This window comes from Saccopteryx bilineata, chromosome 9, assembly GCF_036850765.1.
Source record: "Saccopteryx bilineata isolate mSacBil1 chromosome 9, mSacBil1_pri_phased_curated, whole genome shotgun sequence".
NCBI classification, from domain to species: Eukaryota; Metazoa; Chordata; class Mammalia; order Chiroptera; family Emballonuridae; genus Saccopteryx; species Saccopteryx bilineata.
The window spans coordinates 30259547-30286626 of NC_089498.1; the positions used below are offsets into that span (position 1 = coordinate 30259547).

Here is a 27080-nt window from a genome sequence, read left to right on the forward strand (position 1 = left end):
GCCCACTTTTGCAGGTCTCAACAGTTCTTCAGATGGCTATCAAGGAAATGTCATTATAAAGAAGAGGGTTGAGCCTGACCAGGCGGTGGTGCAGTGGATAGAGCGTCAGACTGGGATGCGGAGGACCCAGGTTCGAGACCCTGAGGTCGCCAGCTTAAGCACGGGCTCATCTGGTTTGAGCAAAAGCCCACCAGCTTGAGCCCAAGGTCGCTGGCTTGAGCAAGGGGTCACTCGGTCTGCTATAGACCCCCCCCCCCCGTCAAGGCACATATGAGAAATCAATCAATGAACAACTAAGGAGCCACAACAAAGAATTGATGTTTCTCATCTCTCTCCCTGCCTGTTTGTCCCTATCTGTCCCTCTGACTCTCTGTCTCTGCCACACACACACACACAAAAAGAACAGAACCAACAAAATATCGATGGCAATAAAATATTTTTAAAAAATAAAATAGAGGGTTGAGGGTGTCTGAGTTCTTGAGCTCTGCTGCCAGAACACAAATCCAACTATCCATAATGGCGCAGGCAGGTCTCATTTCCTTCCTAATCCACCTGGCATATGGTCATTTGCTCTTCTACAAAATGACACGCCCCTGGAGGCTCTTTGAACTCCAGTAGTCCTCAACGACAGCTGCTCTGCTGCAGAAGTCACCATATTCGTCTCAGTGTACATCTTACATTACAGGTGCCTTCAACTGAGAAAACGTGAGGTGGAAAGGTGATAATCAGCGGGCAAGCAATTGACGGTGATGGTGATTCTTTGCAGTCCTTTCCGCACAGCAGTGGGGGGGGGGGGGTGCTGGAGTCAGCTGCTACCAGCTCAGGAGAGCCTAAATGCATTGTACTTCTTCCCAACTACAGCTTCAGTGACATCACTGGGTAGTCTAAAGGCTGCCATGGCACGAATACTTACAACACAGAAAATGGCAAATGCTGCAAATTTGTGCTTGTTTCTGAGAGCCAGTCATTCAACATTTACTGGCATATCACTGGTTACTGGCGACCGTATTAGCATATCTGAGATTTTGGTCCTCACAGAGCAGGAGAGCCTTGGTCTTCATTCTTTGTAGAAGAAACAGCTTACACCCTGCACAAATAGGCACTGACCACGTTCTGAAAACAATACTTTGCATGTCCCACAGTGCTTCAAGTTTTCGGTTTCTGATCTGCTTCCTAGAAAAACATGATCACTGTTACCTGAAATTTCATCCATTTCTGCATCCTCAAAGATGTCACTCCATAAATTAATCCCTGCCTCTTTTCTAACATTCTTTCAACATACACCTATTCCCAAGTGTCACTCACCATTTTTTTTTAATTTACTAATTTTTAGAGAGGAGAGGGGGAGAGAGAGAGAGAGAGAGAGAGAGAGAGAGAGAGGAGACAGAGAGAAGGGGGAGGAGCTGGAAGCATCAACTCCCATATGTGCCTTGACCAGGCAAGTCCAGGGTTTCGAACCGGCGACCTCAGCATTTCCAGGTCGACGCTTTATCCACTGCGCCACCACAGGTCAGGCTCTCACTATTTTTTTTTCATTTTGTAAGACCTTCTCTTGATCCTACACCACCCTTCCCTTCAGAGCCAAGCCTTTTCAAATGGGCACACAGTTGGCCCTCGCCATATCACGGTTCACTTTTCACGATCTCACTGTATCGCGGATTTTTAAATTACACATATCTGATTTTGCATTGTGGATTTTTCACTATATCGCGGGATTTTGCCATATACAGGTATTTTTATATATTTATTATCTTAATTATTTTTGCAGTAAAATAAACAAGTGTGGAAAGGTTTATAAGAGTGTGGGGAGGGTTTATAAAGACTTAAAATATATATAAATAATAAAATAAATATAAGGTCGCTACTTTGCGGATTTTCGCCTATCTCAAGGTGTTCGGGAACCTAACCCCGCAATAGATGAGGGACCACTGTATATCCTCTAGCTCCACTTCAGCTTCCACTCACCCCCTCCTTACCACACCAGACAGCTCTGAAGTCACAGGTGACAGAGGAACCCCATCTACTGCCCCCTCAGCCCTTACTCTGATCCAGCGATACTCCCTCCTCTGCAACCCTCTTGGTAATCTGTGATACCATTCACTGTGGTATGCCTTCTACTTCTATGCTTGCTCCTTCTCCATAAATGGGACTCCCCCTTTTGTCCTGAAATATTAATATGAATGCCTAGAAGCCACACTAATTGACAAGCTGTCAATTATAGATACTTCTGGGAAGTTGTGATATTGGGGTATAAAGAGGGACTCCTTTTACTCTGCAAAATTTATAAATTATTTCAATGTTTCATAAAAATGTAGTACTACTATAGTATGATACTTACATAATTTTCAAGATTAGGCTCTGGCCAGTTAGCTCAGTCAGTCAGAGCGTCATCCTGAAATGACAAGGTTGTGGGTTTGATCCCTGGTCAGGGCACATACAGGAAGCAACCAATGGATGCACAACTAAGTGGAACAATTGAATTCTCTCTCTCTCTCCCCCTCTCTCCCTTCTCTAAAATCAATCAATGAATAATAATAAAAATTTTTAATTAAGTGACCCAAACATTTTATTCTGCTCTACAAAACTCACAGTCCACTATCAACAATGACCACAGATCATTAGTTCTGAATGGCATGCTGCTGTCTCCCGAGTCTGCTCCAGTCCAGGCAACTTTAAAAAGCTCCCGATCTGAATACTCAGAAGCCTAAAGGCCATGTCCACCCAGATCACGCATATACCGCAAACAGAATTTCACCCCACAGCGCTCCTGTACTCCCTCCCCTCAGGGCAGGGCATCAGCGGCAGGCAGGCACAAACCAATGCCTGAGACCTCCTAGACAATTTTTTTTGTACTTTTCCAAAGTTAGAAGCGGGGAGGCAGACAGACAGACTCCCGCATGCACCCAACCAGGATCCACCAGGAAAGCCCACCAGGAGGCGATGCTCTGCTCATCTGGGCAGCTGCTCCCTTGCGACCAGAGCCATTCTAGTGCCTGAGGCAGAGGCCATGGAGCCATCCTCAGCACCCAGGCCAACTTTGTTCCATTGGAGCCTTGGCTGTAGGAGGGGAGAGAGAGATAGAGAGGAAGGAGAGGGGGAAGGGTGGATAGGCGCTTCTCCTGCGTGCCCTGACCGAGAATTGAACCCAGGACTGCCACACTGGGCTGATGCTCTACCGCTAAGCCAACCGGCCAGGGCCCTCCTAGACTTTTCTTAAGCCCTACAATCTTGTTAGTCATGCTGATTCTATATTCAAATTCCCCTCATATCATGTCACCCCTCTGGATCCCCAAGCCACTTCTTAAATTCAAACCCTCAATTTTCACTTAAATTAGGGCAATATCTAATTAAGTCTCCCTGGGTGTAATGTCCTTTCTCTTCCAGTTTATACCCCAAACCACAAATCTTACTAAAAATACAAATTGAAACACAGCACCCTCCTACCTTAGCCCGCTCCATAAATCCCAAATCACCATATTAAAATTTGCAACTGATCACTACAGCATTGCAGAAAAAATTGCAACAGAATTAAAAGCCATTTCTGGATCACCAACAGTTCTTGTATTCTAGTCATGCTAATCAACGTTCCCCAGAATGTATTCCATTTGTCAAAGGTCACCTGTGCTAATTAGCTTTCTTGGAATGGCTCCTTATTCCTGAAGGCTGGGCATGGGTGCCCTTTCTGTGTTTTCTGACACTAACCTAATCATGGCACTTACTATACTACTGTAATAGTCAACTTGTCAGTTTACTACAAGCTTTTAAAGACAAAACGTCTCATTTCTGTACCTGTGCTGCCTATCATGGGTTTGGGGTGGGGGAATGACTGAATAAATATTCATAAATCTGAATCTTGAAAGAGACCTCAGAATTCTGCTTCTTCCTCCAAACCTTCACAAATGTCTATTATCCTGTGTATCCACCTTGCTAAGTGAATGTCCAGCTTCTTAAACACCTCTCGTGATGGGGAAATCACTTACTAAACATGGACATCAAGGCCTCATGCTGAACATATACACAGAATTCACTAGAAGGAGTGCATAGTTCACAGTATGTTGACACATACCTGAAAGGAAGATCAAGCCCTGCTGTCATGTGGGTGGAAGCTGCTGACTTTCAGATTCTCACTGGTCTAAAAAACAGCAGGCAGAAAGAATGCTGCAAAAAATGAGTATGGGAAGAACCCTATACCCAGGCAAGAGGAGGAGGCATGCTGGCATTAAGGTTACCTGGCACCCAGGGTGGGCACATCCAACCAAACACGAATCATAGCCTGCCAAGACTTAAATCCTAACTAGAAGCAATTTTATCAATGTTAAACATTCAACCTTTTAGATAATTGCTCTTTAAAAACAATAAAGTTGGGGCCTTGGTTGGGTAACTCAGTGGATAAAGCATCGTCCTAGTACACTAAGGTGACAGGTTCGATGCCTGGTCAGGACACACATGAAAAGTGATCAAGTACGCAACTAAGTGGAACAAGTTGATGCTTCTCTCTCCTTTTCCCCGTCTCTCAAATCAATGGAATAAATTTAAAAATAAATAAAGTTGGAACATGCAGTTAATAACAGAATTTCCTCAAACTCTTTTTGCCCTAACTTGTATCTTCAATGTTTAAGCTCCAAAATTGCCACATTGTCAGAAAGGAAAGTCTAATGGGATCATTTTGCCCTAATTCCAGGAGAACTTAAGAGAACAGAGAAAACATGATTAAAGTCAATTATTTTATTGAGGGAGATGAGTTACCAACATGTTAACTGGTTGTAGGCAAAGGAAAGACACATGAAAAGTCAGGTGTGACGGTAAAGGAGTCAGTACTAAAGGCTCCACCCAGCCAATATTCTGAATCCAGGCAGGATTCTCATGGGTCCCTTTCTAGTCAAAAGATCCTGGAGACCAAACAAGACAGGGTGCTTTCGTTTCTCAACTAAGAGTCTTCAGGCCTCCTCTCAGCCCAGGCAGGCAGTGAACATGTGATTTATTTTTCAGAGTCCTCTGGAGGATTCAAAAGTCTCTTTCGCATCGCATTGCCGTGCTCCCTGCTCCTGGTCCTCTTTTCCACGTACTGGAAAATAAAAGGAAGGGGGAGAAAAGAGCAAATTATATCACCATTTATATCAATTAAGTTAAATATTTTAAAATATTGCCTGACCAGGCGGTGGCGCAGTGGATAGAGCATCGGACTGGGATGCAGAGGACCTGGGTTCGAGACCCCGAGGTCGCCAGCTTGAGCGCAGGCTCATCTGGTTTGAGCAAAGCTCACCAGCTTGGACCCAAGGTCGCTGGCTTGAGCAAGGGGTTACTCGGTCTGCTGAAGGCCCCCAGTCAAGGCACATATGAGAAAGCAATCAATGAACAACTAAGGTGTAACAACAAAAAACTGATGATTGATGCTTCTCATCTCTCTCTGTTCCTGTCTGTCTGTCCCTATCTATCCCTCTCTCTGACTCTCTCTCTGTCTCTGTAAAAAAATTTAAAAAAATAAATATTTTAAAATATTTGCAAAATAAAAAGTGTTTTTGCTGACAAAACCCTTGTCTTTTATTTCACTGAATCCAAGATTGGAAACAGTGACCTTAGAGGCTATCAAGAACAATTTCATTCAATACAGTACAGTATCTACATCCTAACAGGTGCTCACACAAATCTTTGATGAATTAACTTACTCCAAAAATATGAATTCAGTAAATATTTAAGACGAATGAGTTTTGTCCCTGTTCCCTAGGAGCTCACAATTTACCAAATTATACAACCTCTGATTGAACACGTCTAGTTATGACCAGCTCACTACCCATTTAATTATTGTTACAGTAATTGTTCCAAAGTTTTTTATGTTGAACCAGTAAGTATTTCCCAGTAAATTTTCTTACTGCCCTCTGTTTCTTCTTGCCTTCTATAAACTTTCAAATATCTGATTACAGATAACCCAATCACAACTCTTTTTCAGGCCGAGTATCACTGGTTTCCACAACTATTCAGAGAACATGGCTTCTGCCTTCTAATATCTTATCTATAAAGCACTTTTTGTAAAATACTTTAATATCAATACCCCTTGTAAAAAAAAAAACACATCACAACCAGAATTAAATACAATGCTCGAGAAGTAGTCTGACAGATATGGGCCTATTAGTTCTTATGACCTGGACACATTACATTTCTATAATATTACTGAAAGAGTAACTGGGTCTCAGCAACCATATTATCCTATTGGTTCATACAGAAACTTATAGTCACCTGAACTTTCCAGGATTTTTTTCATCATGAATAGTCACTGAATCAAATTCTTCCCAAATCTTATGTTTCTATAATCAGCTGGATCTGAAAGCAGTTTTCAATCTATTCTGATATGATTAATAGGTTATAAATAACAGGAAATACAGAGCCTGGAACTTAAGAAAAGCACTTACTTAAAGCAGAGAAACTTGAATACAAGTGTTCTTACATGTACATATGTATAGGCTTATAATACTATATATATATATATATATATATATATGAGCATGGGTGCACACAAACACACACACCATATAAGCACATTCTAAAGGTGAATGAGAAGAGTCCCTAGGCAGAAGGGGAGGGAAGTAAAAGTAAATCCAACTTGAGAGAACCTAGTATATGTGAACAGCTGGATGTCAAAATATCTTAGGAGACAGAGATAGGGACAGAGGCCACAGAAAGAAAAGATTAGTGATAGAGAGCTAACCAGGGACTGGACTGGATCCCCTCCCCTCCCGTTGAGACAATGGCATGGAGATTCCTGATGCTAAGTTACTTCATCTTCTAGTCCAGCAACCTCAAATATAAGGAGTTTGGCTAGTCTTTAATAAATTTGTTAAATCTAAAATTTTGTGTTTTTTTAAATTTTATTTATTTATTTATTTTTACAGAGACAGAGAGTGAGTCAGAGAGAGGGATAGACAGGGACAGACAGACAGGAACGGAGAGAGATGAGAAGCATCAATCATTAGTTTTTCATTGCGCGTTGCAACACCTTAGTTGTTCATTGATTGGTCTCTCATAGATGCCTTGACCGCGGGCCTTCAGCAGACCAAGTAACCCCTTGCTGGAGCCAGCGACCTTGGGTTCAAGCTGGTGGGCTTTTGCTCAAACCAGATGAGCCGGCGCTCAAGCTGGCGACCTCGGGGTCTCGAACCTGGGTCCTCTGCATCCCAGTCCAACGCTCTATCCACTGCGCCACCGCCTGGTCAGGCTAAATCTAAAGTTTTGATTGAAGGGTTCTAACATATCATCCAGAATAGTAGTTTTCAAAAATTTTTTTCCCTTCCTCCTCAAAGGGTTTCTCCAAATTATAGATGAAGTACCAGGTCCCTCTAACCAAAGCCATTCGTTTTATCTGTAATATATTAATTTTCCTCTTAAGAGGGTTAAGGAAAAAGTATGTGTCACTGCTTTAAAAAATTGGGGGGGGAAGCCACTACTCCAGAACATAGAACAACAGATACCTGATAAAGGAAAATATTTGATAGCTCTGTTTAATCACATGCTGCTTTCAGTAATTATGTTGGGAGGAAGGTCTTAAGAGTAAGTCTTCTTAAGATAATACTTTGTAGTAGGCCAATAAAATAAGTCAGAGTAAATTAAAATATGGTCTATATTAAAATGTTAAAATTATCTCAAAAGGGAGGCAAAATATCCTCTGAATAAAGAAGAAATATAAAATGATGAATATAATGTTATTCACAAAACTCCACTGAATAACAGAATGGAAGGTCAGCCTGACCAGGCAGTGGCACAATGGATAGAGAATTGGCCTGGGGCACAGAGGACCCAAGTTTGAAACCCAGAGGTTGCCAGCCTGAGTGCAGGCTCACCAGCTTGAGTGCAGGGTCGCTGGCTTGAACCCAAAAGTCGCTGGCTTAAGCCCAAGGTTGCTGGTTTAAGCAAGGGGTCACTGGCTCAGCTGGAGCCTCCTGGTCAAGGCACATATGAGAAAGCAATCAATGAACAACTAAGGTGCCACAACAAAGAACTGATGCTTCTCAGCTCTCTCCCTTCCTGTCTGTCTGTCCCTATCTATCCCTCTATCTCTGTCTCTCTCATTTAAAATAAAATGGAAGGTCAATTATCCAAACACCAAACAAAACACAATTAAAAACACAAGAGAAAAAAATATAATAATAAAATAAAGAGGGACAAAAGAGGAGGCTATGAAAGTAATATCAGTGATTATTTCAATAAATGAACAAAAACAATAGCATAACAGTAAAGAGGGTCTCAACCGAACTGACTAGATCCTTTTTCTAGTTAAAAGCTTCAAGAAATAAAGTAGTCAAGTGACACGTCAAGGAAATGGTAGGAAGAGAGCACTAGAAGCAATAATGGGTAAACTAGAAAGCATTAAAAGTAGAGAGGAAATAAATGAGCTGAGGTTCAGAAGATTGAAGGATGAAAGAACAAAAAAATGTCTATAAATCAGGAAATGAAGCAACATAAAAACAACACACAGGACTTAGAAAATATATCAAAGAGAATATCTGAAATTTATATGAAAACAAACTCAGACAAAATAAGAGTAGCTACAATGTTCTACCAAATAGTCATTAACAGCTCAGGACTATCTCGGAATAAAATTTCACATGATCTAATCACCAAACCAATGGAAAAATCATTAAACTGTAAGGAGAAAAAAATATAAACTTAGGGGAAAATCTGTTACACAACTGAAAGCATATGAGAAATAAACAGCTATACCAAATAAAATCATATGGGCTTTATTTTTCCATAATCTTATTAAAAAAGGAACACAGCCTTGAGTTTAGTTTCAATCTAAATGAGCCTTTGCATATAAGGAAAAACTCTTTTCAAAAATCAGTTGAAAACAATTATACATGTACATGTGTGTTCACACAAAGAAATTTATCACCCTTACTAAGATCTCTGGAAAGTTCTACAAATAATAAAAACACTTCGAAAAAGGATTCCAGAAAGAAAAATAAAAAGCCCAAAGTGAAGAATATAAAAATGAAGAAAGGTGCTAGGGAGCTTCAAATACTGTATCTAAAATTTTCAATGTAAGGCTAATGGGTGGAGGGGGGACTCAAAAACACAGAAAATGAAAGAAAACTGGAAGGCAGATTTTTAAAGGTTCTGGACATAAAACATCTGATGTAGCCTGGCCAGGTCGTGGCACAGTGGATAGAGCGTTGGACTGGGATGCTTGAGGACCCAGGTTCGAAACCCCAAGGTCACCGGCTTGAGCGTGGGCTCACCAACTTAAGCGAAGGGTTGCTGGCTTGAATGTGGGGATAATAGACATGACCCCATTGTTGCTGGCTTGAGCAAGGGGTCACTTGCTCTGCTGGAGCCCCTGGTCAAGGTACATATGAGAAAGCAGTCAGTGATGAACTAAGGTGCTGCAACATAAAATTGATGCTTCTCATCTCTCTCTCTTCCTGTGTGTCTGTTCCTATCTGTTCCTCTCTCTGTGTCTTTGCCACAAACATACATACACACACACACACACATACAAAATCATCTGATGTACAAACAGAAATGGAATTAAATTTCTTTTCACAGACTTAAAATGCACTGTGTGGTTTGCAGTACTTGTAAAAAGACAAAGAATCAGGTACTTTGGCTATTTGCCCAAGTCAAAGTCTTAGCCTAAAATTAGGTTCAGGAAATGAGTCATTCCAAATAAGTCAAACTAGATCCCTATGGTTTACCCATATCATAATTATAAAGAACTTTCAAATTTTTAAAGCTAGACAGATCCTCACCATGTTATGTAAAGATGCTGAATCCCAGAGTTTTAGGTACCTGCGATAGCCAACAGCTGACTGAAATGTGAAATGTCTTTTTTTGCTAAAAAGAGATTAAATGCTCAAACTTTTTTTTTCTTTTATTTGTATTTTTCTGAAGTGAGAAGCAGAGAAGCAGAGACAGACTCCCGCATGCACCCGGCCAGGATCCACCAGCAAGCCCACCAGGGGGCGATGCTCTGCCCATCTGGGGCATTGCTCCATTGCAACCGGAGTCATTCTAGCGCCTGAGGCAGAGGCCATGGCGCTATCCTCAGCGCTGGGCCAACTTTGCTCCAATGGAGCCTTGGCTGCAGGATGGGAAGAGAGATAGAGATAGAGAGATAGAGAGAGATAGAGATAGAGATAGGGATAGAGATAGAGAGAGATAGAGATAGACAAAGAAAGAGTAAGAAAAGGGGGAAAGAGTGAAGAAGCAGATGGGCACCTCTCCTGTGTGCCCTGGCCAGAAATCAAACCTGAGACTTCCACATTCCCGGCCAACACTCTACCACTGAGCCAACTGGCCAGGGCCTAAAGCCCAAACTTTTAAAAAATTGAACAAAAAAACAACTACAAAGCAAATCCCTATGAAGAGAATCCTCTTCCCATTGAAACTATTTTTTTTTTAGTTTTTTTTCCAATTAGTTTACATTTAATATTATTTTGTATTAGTTTCAGGTATACAACATAGTGCTTAGACAATTATATACTATATAAAATCAATTTCCCAAACTTTAAAATTCATCCAGAGGAATCACAGATTATAAAAAGAAAATTGTTTTCATTTATGTGCATGCTAAACAACAGTAATATTCTAAAACTGTCCCCAGAAAGTTTTCATTTCCTCCCTAGATTTTAGGGGGATACATACATAAAGTCAACTTTTCTCTGTTAAACTAAAATTTTAGGGAACATTTAATATTGGCAGTAATATATGATACGTTCAAAAATGTACTGTTCTAGTGTAGAACCATTTCCATCCTTTAACACTTTTCTTACCTCATTCTTCAAGCATTTTCTCATCGCCCGATCAAGATCATTGCAATGACCAAAAAATTTCAGAAGGCTGTGCTAAAAGGAAGAAAAATGATAAAATATTTCATCCCAAAATATGCTAGTCTCTGGTGCACAGAATTTAAATACTTATTCCTATAGGATGGATTTAATGTGTGACCTTGTTAATAAGCAAAGAATTAAATCACAAGTATAAAATATACAAATAAACAGACTTATCCTGGTCCTCCTAAAAAAAAAGGGATAAATGCTCTATAGGCAGACATTTAAAAAAGGAACTTTTTCCTTGATAAACAGGAAGTCTACTAACCTACCAAAACCTCATAATGATAAAGTGTAAACAACTTTATTTCCAAATACCTCTTTCATTAAGGACATGTTAAAATCACAGCACAAGCCATCCTCGATTGCAGGGAGTAATGGCAAAGAGCAGTGTGGCCATATTAACACGAGGATATTCCTTCACTAGCAAACACTGTCCCATAGAAGAGGTACTTAATAAATGCTTGGTACCAAAGTCATTTTCTCATTTGCCTCCATCCAAAATGTTACCAAAATAAAGCAGAAACACATAACACTGTTAGTAGATGGCCTATATGAGCCGCATAAATAAGCCACTAATTCACAATATAAGGAAATCTAAGTCTGAATTTCATTCTGCTTTGTTTAAAAAACAAAAATAAAAACATCTTTGTGGGCCCTGGCCAGTTGGCTCAGTGGTAGAGTGTCAGCCCAGCGTGTGGAAGTCCTGGGTTCAATTCCCAGTCAGGGTACACAGGAGAAGCAACCCTCTGATTCTCCACCCTTCCCCCTCCCCTTCTCTCTCTCTATCCCCCCCCCCCCCTTCCTCTTCTCTTCCTGCAGTCATGGCTTGATTGGTTAGAACAAGTTGGCCCCGGGCACTGAATATGGATCTATGGCCTTACCTGCTAAAATAGCTTGGTTGCCAAGCAACCGAACAATGGCACCAGATGGGCAGAGCATCACCTGGTAGGGGCTTGTCAGGTGGTTCCCAGTTGGAGTGTATGTGGGAGTCTCTCTCTGCCTTCCTGTCTCTCACTTAATAATAATAATGATAACAATAATAAAATCCTGTGGTTTCAAGTCCAATGACTATTATCAGGCAGAAAGTATGCTCTAACAGATTAAGATGAAGACTAAAGTCAAGAACCTGAATTTTATAGAGCCATATCTAGTGTGTTTGCATGTCAAAATTTTTAAGAGTGAATTGGAGAGCATGGTGATCTCCTATAATGATGCCATCAATGCTGAACCTGTAGTTTTAATAAGCACATCTTTTCCCTTTCTTAATAATTAAGGCTTTCGCCTGACCTGTGGTGGCGCAGTGGATAAAGTGTCGACCTGGAAATGCTGAGGTCGCCGGTTCAAAACCCTGGGCTTGCCTGGTCAAGGCACATATGGGAGTTGAATGCTTCCTGCTCCTCCCCCCTTCTCTCTCTATCTCTCTCCTCTCTCTCTCCCCCCCCTCTCTCTCCTTTCTAAAATGAATAAATAAAATTAAAAAAAAATGGTTTTAAAAAAAAATAATTAAGGCTTTCATGGAAACTGGGCAACACATAATTAGTAAGCTATGCATCATGCTATTTGTTTTTTTATTGATTCATTACCACTTTGAATGTACTTTTCTGGTCCACATTGGATAAATGATCAGTTTTTTCTGGCAAGCATTTAACATCAATTATGAACTCCTACAGTTACCTAATGACCTCTTCAGAATAAATATTTCCTGTGTTGTTTTCCTAAACTAGTTCCTTATAAACAAATAACCAGGGACAATGCAGATTAACACACCTTCTAGTCAAGTAGAAATAACAGAAAGACTTTCAGAATACAAGGCAATATTTCAGTGCTTATATTTATTCCTATTATCTCACATACATACATATTATTTTAAAAATCTAAAATAAAAACTAATTTTTATTTTTGCTTTTACCTCAACATTAAGCCCAAATAAGAATTGTACTCTTGTGACATTATGTGAAAAACCCAAAATGCCCAATGGAATTGGTAGAATACATACATGCCCAGGTACTTGAATTCTCTTGAATACACATAGCATAAACTGCTAGTGCCTGATGTCTATTTTAGAGAACCAAATTGGGCTCTAAATTGTCTAAGTGAACCAATCAATCAATGTCTGAAAGACAATGTCTTGAGCACTAGGATACAGCAGTGAGAAAGGTGGACCTGGGCCCTACTCTCATAGCACTCAGTCAGAGGGAGGAGACAAATAATAGAGTGATTGCTATAAAGCAACAGTTCACAAAGTATAGTCCAGGGACATCAAGGAATTACCAAGACCCTTCCAGAAGAAGCAAAAGGTAAAAACAATTTTCCTAATAATCAAGATCTTCCCTGTTTTGCTTTCCATTCTCTAATAGGGTACAGTAAATCTTCCAGAGCCCACATGAAGTATAACATTCTAACATACTGAATGTAGAGGCAGCTATGAGAAACCAGCCGTATTCTACTAAGTCAAATATTAAAGAGAATTGTAAAAATGCAAAAGCAAGGCCATTCTTCTATTTTGTTGTTTTGGAAAATAAGAACTTTTTATGAAAAATAACAAGTTATTATCTCTTTTAAAAAATTATTTTTTAATTTCTGTTTTAATTTCTAAATTCAGTAAATACTGACATAGGCCACATTAACAAAGTTTTTTGTGGTCCTCAATAATTTTTTTAAGAGTGTAAAGGAGTTCTCGCAAAGGAGTCCTGAGACCAGAAAGTTTGAGAACAACTGCCATAGAGCGGAAATGTATTCTGTATGGTGTTCCTGAAGAGTAACTATCCCAAGAGAATCTAGGCCAGGAAAAAAGAAAAGAAAGAGGAAATAACAAATTAAGCTGAATAAAATCTAGAAGATAATTAATGGTCTAGCAAATGGGAAGTGAAGGTAGTAAGAAAGACTAAGTTAAGCAAAGGAAAAAGCAAGCACAAGTCTTAGAAAAAACATGCTCCCGTCCAACTGCAGAAAAGAGCACACAGGAATGAGGGGAAGAAGAGAGGTATAGGACAGTGGTGAAGCCCAGAGATAAGTAAAGGCCAGTATCATGAAGGTCTTGCAACACAATGAAGATTTTATTCTCTACAAAGGGAGCCATTAAAAGTGAACAATGATTAAACTTGTATTTGAGAGATCATTCTAGATGTAGTGTGTAAAGTGAATTAAGACAGGGGAGCCCTGGCCGGTTGGCTCAGCGGTAGAGCGTCGGCCTGGTGTGCGGGAGTCCCGGTTTCGATTCCTGGCCAGGGCACACAGGAGAGGCACCCATCTGCTTCTCTACCCCTCCCCCTCTCCTTCCTCTCTCTCTCTCTCTTCTCCTCCTGCAGCCGCCATTGGAGAAAAGATGGCCGGGTGCTGAGGATGGCTCTGTGGCCTCTGCCTCAGGCGCTAGAATGGCTCTGGATGCAACAGGACATCCCAGAGGGGCAGAGCATCGCCCCCTGGTGGGCATGCGAGTGGATCCCGGTCGGGCGCATGGGGGAGTCTGTCTGACTGCCTCCCCATTTCCAGCTTTGGAAAAATGAAAAAAAAAAAAAAAAAAAAGACAGGGGAGAGGACAAAATAGTCAAGGGGACCAGTTGTCTCCAGTAAGATAACTTCAGAATTAACTGGTATTAAGAATAGATAATGGCCCCGGCTGGTTGGCTCAGTGGTAGAGTGTCGGTCTGGCGTGTGGAAGTCCCAGGTGCGATTCCCAGCCAGGGCACACAGAAGAACCGCCCATCTGTTTCTCCACCCTTCCCCCTCTCCTTCCTCTCTTCCCCTCCAGCAGCCAAGGATCCACTGGAGTAAAGTTGGCCGGGGCGCTGAGGACAGCTCTATGGCCTCCACCTCAGGCTCTAGAATGGCTCTGGTTGCAGCAGAGTAGTGCCCCAGATGTGCCAAATATCACCCCCTGGTGGGCATGGTGTCAGGTGGATCCTGGTCCGGCGCATGTGGGAGTCTGTCTGTGTGCCTCCCCCCACCCCCACTCCCAGCTTCTCACTTCAGGGGGTGGGGAGAAGAATACATATGTATCCTGACTCAGATGGTGGTGCAGTGGATAGAGCACCCAAGTTCGAAACTCTGAGGTCACTGGCTTGAGCACAGGCTCACCAGCTGGAGCACAGGGGCCCTGGCTTGACTGTGGGATCACAGACATGACCCCATGGTCACTGGCCTGAAGCCCAAGGTCACTGGCTTGAGCAGGAGGTCACTGGCTCTGCTGGAGTTCCCCAGTCAAGGCACATATGAGAAAGCAATTAATGAACAACTAAGGTGCCACAACAAAGAATTGATGCTTCTCATCTCTCTCCTTTTCTGTCTCTCTTGCTTAAAAAAAAAAAAAAAAAAAAAAAATCAACATGCATATATAAATCAATGGAAAAGACCAGAGAGTCCAGAAATAGATCCACTCATATATGGCCAGTTGATTTTTGACACAGGCACCAAGGTAATTTAGTGGGGAAAGAAGAGTCTCTTTAACAAATGGTGGTGGAAAAATTGGGTATTCATAGTTAAAGAGAAAACCTTGACTCATACCTCACACCATACACAAAAATTAAAACTTGAAATGACTCATAGATCTAAATGTAACAGCTAAAACTATGAAACTTCCAGAAGTAAAAAATAGAAAATCTTTGTGACCAAGAAATACACAAGATCCTTAGAACAAAAATCAGGAACAAAAGAAAAAACTGATAATTAGACTTCATCAAATTTACAAATTGCTCTTCAAAATACACCTTAAGAAAATGCAAAAGGATTGCACAAAATGGGAGAAAATATTCACAATAAACTTATCAGACTGGTAAAGTAATTCTGAAAAATCAGTAAGACAACTCAATTTTTAAATATTGGTAAAAGACTTTATATGAATGGCCAATAGCACATGAAAAGATACTCAAAATCATTGGCCATCAAGGAAGTACCATTTAAAACCAAGTAAGATATTGCCACAAATTCAAAGAATGGTTAAAGTTAAAAAAGACTCACAGTATCAACTCCTGATTTAAATGGATGATGAAAATAGTTTGCCTAAAGTGTATCATCATCAACAATATTCTTTGAACCAGTAAAAATATCTGACTTTACAGGTGATGTGTTTTACTTACTATGTAACTTTTAGTCTTAAAATTTTGCTCATTTAAATCATACTTACAGCCCTGGCCAGTTGGTTCAGCAGATAAGAGCACTGGTTCTCAAAGTGTGCGCCAGGGCACACTGGTGCGCCCTAGATTTCCAGGTGCACTCTATGGTATTCCAGAGAAATATGTGCCTGTTGGGGACCAAAAAACCAACAGCGTTTTTGGAGTTCAGATTTTGGGGGAACAGAGGTGTGGGGAATTGGCTGTAAACTGACATGTCTGCCTAACCCCCTACCTCACTTGCCTGATTAGGTTGCAAAAGGCTAAACTGTGATGTGGGATTGTTGTTTACACTACCCCCCCCCCAATGCTCCCAGGAAAGACTAGAGGCAAGTTTCTTCTAATCCTTTAGTGTAAAGTTAAGATGATATGTATGGAGGGGGTTTTCTGCACTTGGTAAAATTCTTAGGTTGCCTTGGAAACATGATCAGAGACCACTGACTTGCTAATAGCCTCACTTTGCCCTATAAATAAAACAAGATGCAGGTTTTTGGACGTGCTTTGTTCTTGCCAGCAGCAATTACAGGGCCCTCCTGACCCCGTATTTTCTTAATTTCGCACTGTTCCCACTTGGGACCTGGAATTACTAGCTGTGCTGGTTTGCAACATGTGCCCAGATATAAAAATAAAGATAGTTACTCTATTATACCATTTCATTACGGAAATACTGCTTTTTGTTAAAACATCATTATTATATTTATTATTAACACATCATTATATTATTTTTAGATAAATACACCCAAATAAAATGGATAAATTTCTCAAAAAGAAGCATGATATTGAAGAATCCGAGTCTGGAAGTGAGCAAAAGTTAAGTGTAAATAAAATAGGACTTGAAGGCTGATGGGCAAAATTTAATTTATAGCACTTTCCCTCACTTAACACTGAACAACACGGTTGGATTAGAAACCCATTCATGGAAGCTTCAAGTGATTTTGGTTTAACATTAACAGAAGAACTGGCAGCTATATCCACTGATCGTGGATTGATGACTAAACATAAGGAATTGTCTCTTGAAGTCTTTTGGATTTCCATAAAAGAAGAATATGTGGCAATATCTAAAAAAGCTTGGAACATTTTACTACAATTTTCAATATCCTATTTATGTGAATTAGGATTTTCTACCCTCAACACAATTAAGAGTAAAAAAGAGGAATTCTTCAATGTACTGATGAGGAAATGAGAGTCTGCCTTTCAAATATATGCCCAAACATTGAAAAAATCGCTAGGACACATCAGGCTCATGCTTCTCATAAACACAAGATTGAAAAAACACATTCGCGCCAGAACCTGCCAAATTTACTAAATCTTACTAAGAATGTATCTCTATATATAGAAAGATAACTTTTTTGTCGTTTTTTTTATTTTTAACCCCTTTTTATACAAATTCTAAAAAGCATAACAAAAAATGTAACATAAAACTTTTTTAATGTCAGAATAAATTTAATTTTGTCATATTTATTTCGTTGAATTACCATAAAAGCATGCTTGGACTTTATTTTTCTTTAATATTTGACTTAATTATTGTAACAAATTTCTCAGAAACTTGTCTATAGTGCGCCTACAATTATTTGTAGGATTTTAAATGTGCCCCGAATTCAAAACATTTGAGAACCACTGAGATAGAGTGTTGGCCCAGCATAAAGATGTCCCTTGTTTAATTCCCAGTCAGGGCACACAGGAGAAGAGACCATCTGCTTCTCTTCCCCTCCCCGTACCTCTCCTACTTCTCTCTCTCTTGCTCTCTTGGAGCCAGTGGCTTGATTGGTTCAAGCGTCAGTCTCGGGCACTGAGGACAGCTCAGGATAGCTCAGCTGATCTCAGCGTCAGGTGCTAAAAATAGCTTGGTTGATTCAAGCATCAGCCCCAGATGGGGGTTGCTGGGTGGATTCCCATTGGGGCTCATGTGGGAGTCTGTCTATCTCTCCTCCTCTCATTTAAAAAAGAAAAAAGAAAAAAAAGAAAATCATACTCACTACTAGCCCTGGACAGGTGGGCTCAGCTGATAAAGCATCAACTTGATGCACCAGAGGTCACCGGTTCCACATACACAGTGAGTACACAACTAGATGAAACAACTAAGTGAAACGAGTTGGTGCTTCTCGGTTTCAGATCTCTGTCTCCCTCCCTCTTCCTTTCCTCTCTCTCTCAAATCAATGGAAAAACTTTTTAAATAAATTATATTTCTACTATTATAATTTGATATATCTACAGATTATGAATATCATGAGGAAAATAATGCATCGTGCAAAGTTAAAGAACAATGAAAATACTCCTTATAACTGTCTCACACATCAGATATAAGAAAAAGCTAAACATCTGTAAAAGTTTCAGCTCAATTTAATGCACTGCAAAAATGGATCTCTTTCTATTTTGGCTTTAATCATGGAATTTTACTTCTATTCCAATAACAAGAAAACCTGTCAAATTAGGCCACTCATAATTTAAATTTATTAGCATCTAATTATAAAAATGTTTCAATTTCCTTTAAGCACATAATGATAGATATCAAGGAACAGAAAATCTTAAACTAATTCCTTTACTATGAGAAGAGTCAGAGCTCAAAATGATTGTTCTAGTGCCCTGTAATTAAAAAAAGTATTTTATTATAAGAAAATGGATTCTAACTATTACATATCATTTCAAAAGATCTCTAACACACTTTCATCCCATTTCTGAAAAATCACAAGCATCAATTACTAATCTTTACTAAACTAAAACACTATCATTTCCTTCTAATAGTGAAGATAGCATTTAAATTACATCAGTGTGTTGTACCTAAGTTTCATTTTTACTTTATGGTCATTTTTCTGAACTCTTACATTTTTGTGACATTCCTTAAGTAAGTTAATCAAGACGTTGCATTCTTCAGTGTGCAAGTGTGGAGATAAGTCAGGATGCATCTTTAGGAGAAGGTGATGGAACACAGCAGAGCAACCTGTGGATACAAGAGTGTCTTGAATATGTGTGACTGTATTTGTTAAAGTGACCTAAAACTATTTTCATATTTTCAGTAAGAACCTTCAGTGATCTTTATCAGAAAAGAATGTTGACCTTAGGAAAATTATTAAACTTGAGTCTCAGGTTTTTTATCCAATGATTTAACAAATTCAGCAATTTATCAGGAGTGTTTAGAAAGTATACAGGTTCAGAAAAACGCAGGACTCCTCACAGACCTGATCCTAAAAATAAGTGCTCAAACAGAAACAGCTTGCCTATATTAATAAGCCCCACGTTCCTGAAACTGATTACAACTCATTTTGTTCAAATGAAATTCTACCAATTAAGAGAACTGGCTTATTAATTCTTTAAAAATGTATTCCTATGAGAGGGTTAAAGGGAAAATTAGTCATCTCACATAACTGTGAATTAATATAGACTGCTTTCTTCCTAACATCTGGCTAGGAAAATCTAACTAAACAATGAAAAGAAACAAGAAGCAGATGGAAAATAAATATTTCAAAATTAGCAGATATATCCATAAAATGTGATTACTACAATGAAAACAAGAAGCTGAAATCCCTGAAATTGGTTTAACTGGTTCATTCCCATAGAAAATTAGCAACCAAGGACAAAGAAAAAGCATTATTTTGAGGTGTATGCTATAGTCATATAGCACTATACACTTACTGTCTATTTGAACCTATTCTTTTTAACTCAGAAAAGATTCCTGAAAGAAACAATTAACTGTTTTAATCTTTTAAAAGTTCTAAGAAAGAAAATATAGGAGAAAGCTAGAACCTAGATTAGGCAAAGAGTTCTTAGAGACATAAAAAGCACAATCCAAAAAAGAAAAAAAAATGATATAAACTCATAAAATTGAAAACTTTCCCAATTCAAAAAACACCACTATAAAATAAAGACAAGCCACACTTTGGCGACGTGCCAAGGTAGGTTCACCACCTGTGAAACCATACCACTCTGGTAAGGGGTGTTGATAGGGAAGCAGTAAGTGTGTGGGGCAGAGGGTATGTGAGCTCTCTCTACTTTTTGCTCCATTTGACTGCAAACCTGAAACTGCTTTAAAAAATAGTAGCTACTATAAGCCACAGACAAGGAGAAAATATTTGCAAATCATATATGATAAAGAGCTTGTATCTGGAATAACATAAAAAATGCTTATAAAAAACATAATAATGCCTTGGCCGGTTGGCTCGGCGGTAGAGCGTCGGCCTGGCATGTGGGGGACCCGGATTCGATTCCCGGCCAGGGCACACAGGAGAAGCGCCCATTTGCTTCTCCACCCACGCCCCCCCCTCCTTCCTCTCTGTCTCTCTCTTCCCCTCCCGCAGCCAAGGCTCCATTGGAGCGAGGATGGCCCGGGCGCTGGGGATGGCTCCTTGGCCTCTGCCCCAGGCGCTAGAGTGGCTCTGGTCGCGGCAGAGCGACGCTGCGGAGGGGCAGAGCATCGCCCCCTGGTGGGCGTGCCGGGTGGATCCCGGTCGGGCGCATGCGGGAGTCTGTCTGGCTGTCTCTCCCTGTTTCCAGCTTCAGAAAAATACAAAAAAAAATTTTTTTTTAATAAAATAAAATAAAAAACATAATAATGTTTAAAATGAACCCCCAAAATGGACAAAAGATTTGAATAGATATTTCACTGAAGATGAAACAGGACTGGTTAATTCAGCACATAAAAAGATGCCAACCTTCATTAGGGAAACATAATTAAAACCACAATGAAATACCACTACACATCCAGCAGGATCAAAATGTCAAGACAAGCCCTGGCCAGGTAATTCAGTTGGTTAAGAGTGTTGTCCTGCCTGACCTGTGGTGGCGCAGTGGGATAAAGCATAGATTTGGAACACTGAGGTCGCCGGTTCAAAACCCCAGGCTTGCCTGGTCATGGCACATATGGGAGTTGATGCTTCCTGCTCTTCCCCCTTCTCTCTCTCCTTCTTTCCCTCTCCTCTCTGAAAATTGAATAAGTCTTAAAAAAAAGAAATTATCAAAAAAAAATAAAAAAGAGTGTTGTCCTGATATGCCAAGGTTGCGGGTTTGATCTCGTCAGGGCAGACACAAGAATCAATCAATGAATGCATAAATAAGGGGAACAACAAACTGATGTCTATTTTTCTCTCTCCCTCCCCGCTTCCTCTCTCTCTCTCTCTCTCTCACCTATTAAAAAAAAAAAAAAAAAAAAAAAAAGCCCTGGCTATGTTTGATCCCCAGTCAGGGCACATACAGAAATCAATGACTGCATGGATGGGCAGAACAATGAATTGATATTTCTCTCCCCTCACCTTCCTCTCTCTCTCAAATCAATATATATTTTTTGAAGTCAGACAATACCAAGCATTGGTTAGAAAGTGAAGAAAATGGACCTTATGCATTGCTATGGAGAATGTAAAACAATACAGACACTTTGGAAGACAACTGGGAAGTTAAATGTAAACTTACCTATGACCTGGAAATTGCACCCCTAAGAATCTACTCAAGAGAAATGAAAACATACATGGTGGGCAAAAGTAGGTTTACAGTTGTAAGTACATGTGAGTTTATTCTTGTATTATTATTTATTGTATTTTCTATACAAACAACTATAAACCTACTTTTGCCACACCCTGTACAACCACACAAAGATATGTATGTGAATGTTCATAGCATTATTCATAATAGCCAACACTGGAAACAATCCAAATATCCAATAACCAAGTAATTGGATAAATAAATTTATATTTACACAATGAAATACTATATCTCAATTAAAAGAAATTAACTAAAACAAATGCCAACATGGATGAACCTCAAAAGCACTAAGCTAAATCAAAAAAGCCAGATTCAAAACACTACATTGTATGATTCCAATTATATGCAATGTTTAGAAAAGGCAAATTTGTAAACAAAAAGCTAATTATTGGCTGGCTGAAGGTGAGAGTGGGGAATTAATTTGCAAACAGACACTAAGAAATTTTTGCCCCTGGTAGGGTGGATCCCGGTCCGGCGCATGCGGGAGTCTGTCTGACTGTCTCTCCCCGTTTCCAGCTTCAGAAAAATACAAAAAAAAAAAAAAAAGAAATTAGTTTCAGTTACAGTTTTATTAACTTAAAATCATGTTTGTTTGATAACCAATTTATGGAAACAAGAAGAACATACATTTGCCTTTTTTAATGTTGCCTTAAACTTTTTTTTTTTCTTTTTTTTTTTTTTTTTCTTTTTTCTGAAGCTGGAAACAGGGAGAGACAGTCAGACAGACTCCCGCATGCGCCCGACCGGGATCCACCCGGCACGCCCACCAGGGGCGACGCTCTGCCCACCAGGGGGCGATGCTCTGCCCATCCTGGGTGTCGCCATGTTGCGACCAGAGCCACTCTAGCGCCTGGGGCAGAGGCCACAGAGCCATCCCCAGCGCCCAGGCCATCCCTGCTCCAATGGAGCCTCGGCTGCGGGAGGGGAAGAGAGAGACAGAGAGGAAAGCACGGCGGAGGGGTGGAGAAGCAAATGGGCGCTTCTCCTGTGTGCCCTGGCCGGGAATCGAACCCGGGTCCTCCGCACGCTAGGCCGATGCTCTACCGCTGAGCCAACCGGCCAGGGCGCCTTAAACATTTTTAAAATAAATCGATCATACTCTGGATGGTCAGGAGGCACGAGGACGTACATGAACATTTGTACTACTCAAAGGGTTAAAAACCTATTGTAATAACACTATTATAACTCAAAGTAATTTTTATGAACTATAGAAAAGCTATATATACATTCTAATTCTTATTTTTTAAATTTCTTCAAAGTCATATGTTTATATTATGTGTGCAAAATAATTCGTTAAACAGTTACTATGTGCTAGGCACAAGTCTAATAATCTTCCCAATAACTATAGGAAGTAGGTGCCTTTCAAAATTCACTTGAATCATAATAAATTGCCTTTTTGTAGGTTAAAATATGCATTATCTCTATTTCCATGGCAAAACTAAGCCCCAATCACATAGTAAGTGGCAAAGTTACTACCCAAGGTAATCTCTCACCACGACAGATTTTCCCATGTTCAGAATAAGAAAGACTTATCTTCCCAGTTGTTTATGAATGAAATAAATTCAGACAGAAAAAACTACGACCTATTTCCCAAAGAGCCTCTGGTTGGTGACAAGTTCAACAGGCACTAACTCTAGGTCTAGTTTCCAAAGAGGTCAATGTAATATTATCCAGTATTACAAATGGAGGGTCTGTCTACATCAAGAGAAAGAACAAACTATACTTGTCCTGATCAGCCATGTCCCGAATATTTACAATTTGAATATTCCTAGGGAGAGTGCTCAGGATGGTAATGGCTCTGACACTAGATTTAAAAGAATACCACTCATGAAACTGGTAATATTTACCAACTCACAGGAACCTAAAACAGAGGGGACAGATAAAAGGGACAACCTGGTTAACTTGGACAAACAATGGATTTGAAGGGTGAAGATGGTTTGAAGGCCAAAATTGTGGACTCGGCTATTCAGAACTTATATCACTTTGTTTACTTGATCTGCGACCTAAGTCTCTTCTTTCCTAAAATGGAATTAACTCTTAACCTATATCTCCATGTTGTCATGAGGTTTAAAATAACATATATGAGAGTCTCTGAAAGAGTGAACAGTGTGTAACATACGTAAAGCATCATTTGTATATTTAAAATGCTCTATCACATAATAGGAAAGGTTGAACTGAATTTACTCTGAGGTGTTTCTGAGACTAGGCTGGAAAGCAAAGAGTGAAAGGAAAATGTCACCTTCATGCAGCTATCCAACAGTGAAAGAGGCTGCTATGTGAAGCTCTCTGTTATCTCTCCAAAAGTGCCCCAAAATACTGGCTTCATCAATTAAGGATGTCACAGAATATATTCTATCATTGCATTAAGTTTCTCCTCAAATCTAAGCTAATTAAATAACTTTAAGCCATTTCCAAAAACAAAATTCGCACTCAAATAATAAACACTTTACTACTAGAAATACAGAAAACAATTTCAAAAGGTACGGATGGACAGAGCTGCACCACTGAAGCAAAGGTGACGGGAATATTCATTTGATAAGTCTTCATGTATGGCTGTTTGCAGTAAGAAAGAGAGGAATAAAGTCCATTATTATTAAGTTAAAACACAAAACTTTAGTCCAATGGCATTTAGAAAATATCAGAAGGGCTAACTTGTCACAGTTACACTTCTCTCCCCCAACTCTTCCCACTTCCTCAAGTATGCACACATTGATACCAAAACAAACAGCTGAAACTCTTAAAAATGCTCAGCTGTGAGGATTTGATGTTTTGATAACTGGCTAATAGGCCCCTACAAAGCAATTTTAACTTTCACTTGGGGGTAAGCTGGGAGGGTAGAAGCAGTAGGGTACTCTGACTGACAATATAAAAACTAGTCTTATTTTATTCACTCTTTTAACTCTGTACCAAGACTGAGGTAAAATATTCCTATTGTGTATTCTATAATAGACTATTTCAACCACCAGGTGGCATAATTTCTTTTTTTTTTCTTAAATGTGAAGCAGGGAGGCAGAGAGACAGACTCCCACATAAACCTGGACCTGGATTCACCTCGCAAGACCCCTATGGAGCAATGCTCTACCCATCTAGAGCTGTTGCTCCGTTGCTCAGCAACCAAGCTATCTTAGTGCCTGAGGCAAGGCCACAGATCCTCAGCGCAGGGGGCCAATTTGCCCCAACCAAGCCATGGCTATGGGAGTAGAAGAGAGATAGAAAGAGAAAAGGGAGAGAGAGAGGAGTGGAGAAGCAGAGGGTTGCTTCTCCTGTGTGCTCTGATCAGAATTGAACCAGGACATCCACACGCCAGCCCACGCTCTACCACTGAGCCAACTGGCCAGGACCCACAATTTCAGAAAATAAATAAACCAAGAATAAGCAATACAGTAACTCTAGTAAAGAAAAGGGAGTAAGCCTTCCAATAACACAGTTTAACAGATCTATAATTACAGGGGGTAAAGCTTATATTTTAATGCCACTTTTGTTTTCTTTATAAAGATTTTGCTATTGTGCGGCTGCATCAATAAGAAATTTACATACATTTCTTATTGTGAGAAAAGGGGACAGGGAGGGAAAAAGAAAAAGATGGTCACTTCTCATGTGTGTTCTGACCCAGGATCAAACCTGGAACGTCCCCATGCAGGCAAATGCTCTATCCACTGAGCAAATCTGAGAGGGCCTAAAACACATTTATAAGGCCTACATTTCAGAAAGCACTGGAATTAGGTAAATTAGTATTTCTCCAACTATCTTAAACTATGCACCATATTCAGTAGAGGTGGAAAATAACAGGGGACTACTTATCACAGCTGCAAAGTGACCAAATCTAAACAGATGCTATTAAGTGACTGAGAACAGCCCTGGACTTTATGGGGCAGCCTGTAGGGCTTAACTTCCATCTCATAGCCGCCTAAGGAATGGGCCAAGTTGTAAACTTCACTGAACAGTTTATCAGTACTTCCTAGATGCTAAGCACTCTGCCAAGTCGCATGAATTTCGGGGTGAAAAAATCAGTCCATACACCTCAAAGAACGCACAGACTAATGAGGGAATATTCTTGTAACTGCACATAGTAAACACCCGATACATGTGTGCTGAATGTTGGGTTTAGGATTATCAAAGATTTGAAAATTACTTCAGAGCCCAACATAGTTTTGTTTTTTAGGGGATGGAATTGAGGCTCATTTTCTATCAACGAAAGAAGTGCACCGACCTGGATGTACAGAAAAGGAGGTATAAAAGGGGCCACAGCAAAATTCCTCTCCCAGCACAAAGTTCTTTTATGCATTTAACGCTTTAAATGAAGGTCTCCAGAACCCGGATTTACTGAAGCACCTTATTCTGAAACCAGTCATCCTTAAGCCGAATAAAAAGGATGTGAACGTCTACATCCCTTGACAAGGGTACTACTGTTGGGGCTCTCTGGCGGGATTCTCCCAAACCAAGTCGGGTTAGTGGCAACTTCCACGGCCGCTGAGACGCGCCCTAACAGGCTCGGGTCTTCTACGCGCACATCCTAAACTACAGCATCAACAACAATAATCATACAATGTACTGAGGGCTCACCGTGTCAAACACTGAGCTCAGGGCTCCCCTTCTCACAACCGATGCGATGGGTGTATACCCATTTTACAGGCGAGGCAGTAGAGCAGGGGTCCCCAAACTACGGCCCACGGGCCACATGCGGCCCCCTGAGGCCATTTATCCGCCCCCGCCGCACTCCCGGAAGGGCACCTCTTTCATTGGTGGTCAGTGAGAGGAGCATAGTTCCCATTGAAATACTGGTCAGTTTGTTGATTTAAATTTACTTGTTCTTTATTTTAAATATTGTATTTGTTCCCGTTTTGTTTTTTTACTTTAAAGTAAGATATGTGCAGTGTGCATAGGGATCTGTTCATAGTTTTTTATATAGTCCAGCCCTCCAACGGTCTGAGGGACAGTGAACTGGCCCCCTGTGTAAAAAGTTTGGGGACCCCTGCAGTAGAGGCTCAGGGAGGGGAGAAGCCCGCCCAAAGTCACAAGGCTCGACAGTGGCGGGGCAGACTAACCAAAGAGCGAGGGATCTAGACCAGAGCCTGCCCTCCACCACCAGCAGGTCCCCAACAAAAGTCTGAGGGCGGACAGCTCAGGACGCACCTGCAGCCTCCCGGACAGAATCCCCGGCGCGGAGGTCGCCCCGAGGACCTTCCAGGTTTCACCCTCCAGGGCGACAGGCAATCCCGACAGGCTGCGGCACCGAGCAGCGCACGAGCGCAGCGGACGAGAGAAGGGGACAGGTGGGTGTCCCGCGGCCTCTCCGACGCCGCGGTCAGAAAGAGAGCTCCCCTGTCCCCCCGGACTCCCGAGACTCACCCGACTCGCGGCCACAGCAGGACAGCTGAGGCGGTCTTCCCCAGCAAAGGTCCCTCACGCCAAGGTCGCCCTGCCTGAGCCCAGGCCACTCCGGCTGGAGAACTCTCCGGTGCCCTCCACGGCTGACCAGCTTAGCCCGCCCCTGCCCCTCGCGGCCTCTGAGGCGCATGCGCCAGCCGGCCTGGACGGGCCCATTTTTCGGGGGCTGAGAGGAAGAACGAGTCCACAGAGGCACGGAAAAGTCTAAAGAACTAGCTGAACCAACAAGTCAGAGGTCGTGGCTGATGTTAAATACATTTACACAATATTCTCTGCTAGGAAGAGTGGCGTG

General features: G+C 40.8%; 1 protein-coding gene across 1 annotated transcript; it reads right to left on the reverse strand.

The window, feature by feature from the left end:
• Nucleotides 1-4710: 4710 nt before the first annotated feature.
• CMC2 (C-X9-C motif containing 2) lies at nt 4711-27079 on the reverse strand. Its single transcript, XM_066242474.1, has 4 exons — nt 26750-27079; nt 18754-18869; nt 10764-10835; nt 4711-5065 (listed from the first exon to the last, which is right to left on the reverse strand). Exons 1-4 carry the CDS (start codon nt 26916-26918, stop codon nt 4979-4981), a joined length of 444 nt encoding a protein of 147 aa, XP_066098571.1. The 5' UTR covers nt 26919-27079; the 3' UTR covers nt 4711-4978.
• Between the last annotated feature and the right edge of the window lies 1 nt (nt 27080).

Bases quoted from the DNA above. Each gene is read 5' to 3' on its own strand.
- CMC2 (XM_066242474.1), bottom strand. From the start codon at position 26,918: ATGCGCCTCAGAGGCCGCGAGGGGCAGGGGCGGGCTAAGCTGGTCAGC. The intron at 10,836-18,753 runs GTAAGAGTTCAG...TCTTCCTTTTAG, and splicing joins TTAAGGAATGTCACAAAAAT to CACAGCCTTCTGAAATTTTT. The intron at 5,066-10,763 runs GTAAGAAAAGTG...TTTATTTTCCAG, and splicing joins GAAAATGCTTGAAGAATGAG to TACGTGGAAAAGAGGACCAG.